Raw genomic sequence first — 1,575 nt, forward strand, 5'->3', positions numbered from 1 at the left:
ATTCAACGAAAACAATCAAGAATAAAAACATGTTAAATATTATTCAAAATCGAAACCCTAAAGTTTCAAACCAAAAAATCTCACTCAAATTTCAATAATATGAACAATAACTTGATTCAAACAAGATTACGGAAGATATACTAACCTTCTTTACTATTTTCGGTCACTAAAAAGCAAGAAAATCGTCAGAAATCTGCTTGACAATGGGATAGTGCGCGATTTTTCTTTGGATTTACACAGTGACCATGACAATTTCACCGTGGAAAAAATGAAAATTTGCCTTGTTTATGTATAGGGGCATTTTGGTCATTTCACAAATATTGGGCATTTTTGTTTTCACCTGGTTATTTTAGATAATTTCTCTTAGACCCCCTTAATTTTAGCCATTTATATAATTTCCCAAAAAATAATATCATGACGTGGCCTAATATTCTTGGCTTATGAAAATAGAGCCGTCGTGGTTGACATTGCCAAACCGTAGGCTGTATAAAACGAGACGATTGAGAGAGTTTTTTCAAATAAATATTCAAACGAGTTCTTCAAAGATCTGAATCTCGAGTCGATCGGTGAGTTAATCTTTCACTCTCTTCCTTTTTCGCCAATTCATCTCTTGATTTTCTTAGTTTTTTAATGTCTAGATCTGATTCAAACATTTAAATTCGTACAGTCTTGTCGTTTAAAGTATTGTTTTATAATCGATTTTAATATATAGAAATTCGAACAGAAAATCAAAATTACGGTTAAATGTGTTGTGTTGAAGAAGATTTTTGATATCGTTGAAGGGTTGATCGGTAAACTGTTTGTTTTTGCGGGGATTGATTTGTGAACTTTTGTGTTTGTTTTGTTTTTAGAATTTAGGTTTAATTAATAAGCATATTGATTTCTTGATTTTTATTTTTGGAAATTGAATTCACTTAGTGGGTTGATCTGTAAATTGTTTGTTTATTGAAAAGGAGATTTTGCTTGCGGTTGATTTGGGTAAAGTTGTTGTTATTGAAATGTTGAATTAGGCTTCATAAAACTTTGTGGGTGAATGGCCCAGGAATGGCTTTGACTGGAACAGCTCCCCCAAGAGGAAGTGCAGCAGCGGCTGCCAGCATGCGTAGGAGGAGGACAACCAGTGGGGCTGGTGCGTCAGGAGGTGCAGCCGGTACAATGCTCCAGTTTTACACTGATGATGCGCCAGGACTCAAGATCTCACCCAATGTTGTGCTTATTATGAGCATTGGTTTCATTGCTTTTGTTGCTATTCTTCATGTCATGGGTAAGCTTTACTTTGTTCGAAGAGAGTAAAGCAGGTGAAAATGTTATCATGCCTATCAAATTTCAGTATAGCGAGTTCTGGAGTTTGTAAACCAGTTTTAGTGTTTGTCAAGTCTGCTCAGGGTGAGGTTGCTTCTAGGAACATTTTTCTTGTTCTAAGCCTTAGACACATTCAAAATTTTAATATTAATTTCTTCTTTTTGAGAATTTACTATTGCTTCAATTTTAGTTAATGGATGTTGTTGCACTCTTAATTCAATTGATTAAATTAAAATTTGATATCTGCAGTTCCCGTTTAGACTTGTCCTCTAA

The 1,575-nt window shown here is 34.3% G+C and overlaps 1 protein-coding gene across 2 annotated transcripts; it reads left to right on the top strand.

Annotated features, from left to right (window-relative positions):
- Positions 1–433: 433 nt before the first annotated feature.
- On the top strand, positions 434–1,470 carry LOC123214305 (protein transport protein Sec61 subunit beta-like). Of its 2 annotated transcripts, none has more exons than XR_006501834.1 (2): positions 434–566; positions 1,043–1,470. XR_006501834.1 is itself a non-coding variant. In XM_044634066.1 (2 exons), the coding sequence occupies exon 2, from the start codon at positions 1,045–1,047 to the stop codon at positions 1,291–1,293; it is 249 nt and encodes an 82-aa protein (XP_044490001.1). In that variant the 5' UTR covers positions 468–566; positions 1,011–1,044; the 3' UTR covers positions 1,294–1,470. The 2 variants fall into 2 exon arrangements, 1 of the variants encoding a protein (XP_044490001.1); XM_044634066.1 differs by having other exon boundaries at positions 468–566; positions 1,011–1,470.
- Positions 1,471–1,575: the final 105 nt, after the last annotated feature.

Source organism: Mangifera indica, chromosome 1 (assembly GCF_011075055.1).
Source record: "Mangifera indica cultivar Alphonso chromosome 1, CATAS_Mindica_2.1, whole genome shotgun sequence".
Lineage (NCBI taxonomy): Eukaryota > Viridiplantae > Streptophyta > Magnoliopsida > Sapindales > Anacardiaceae > Mangifera > Mangifera indica.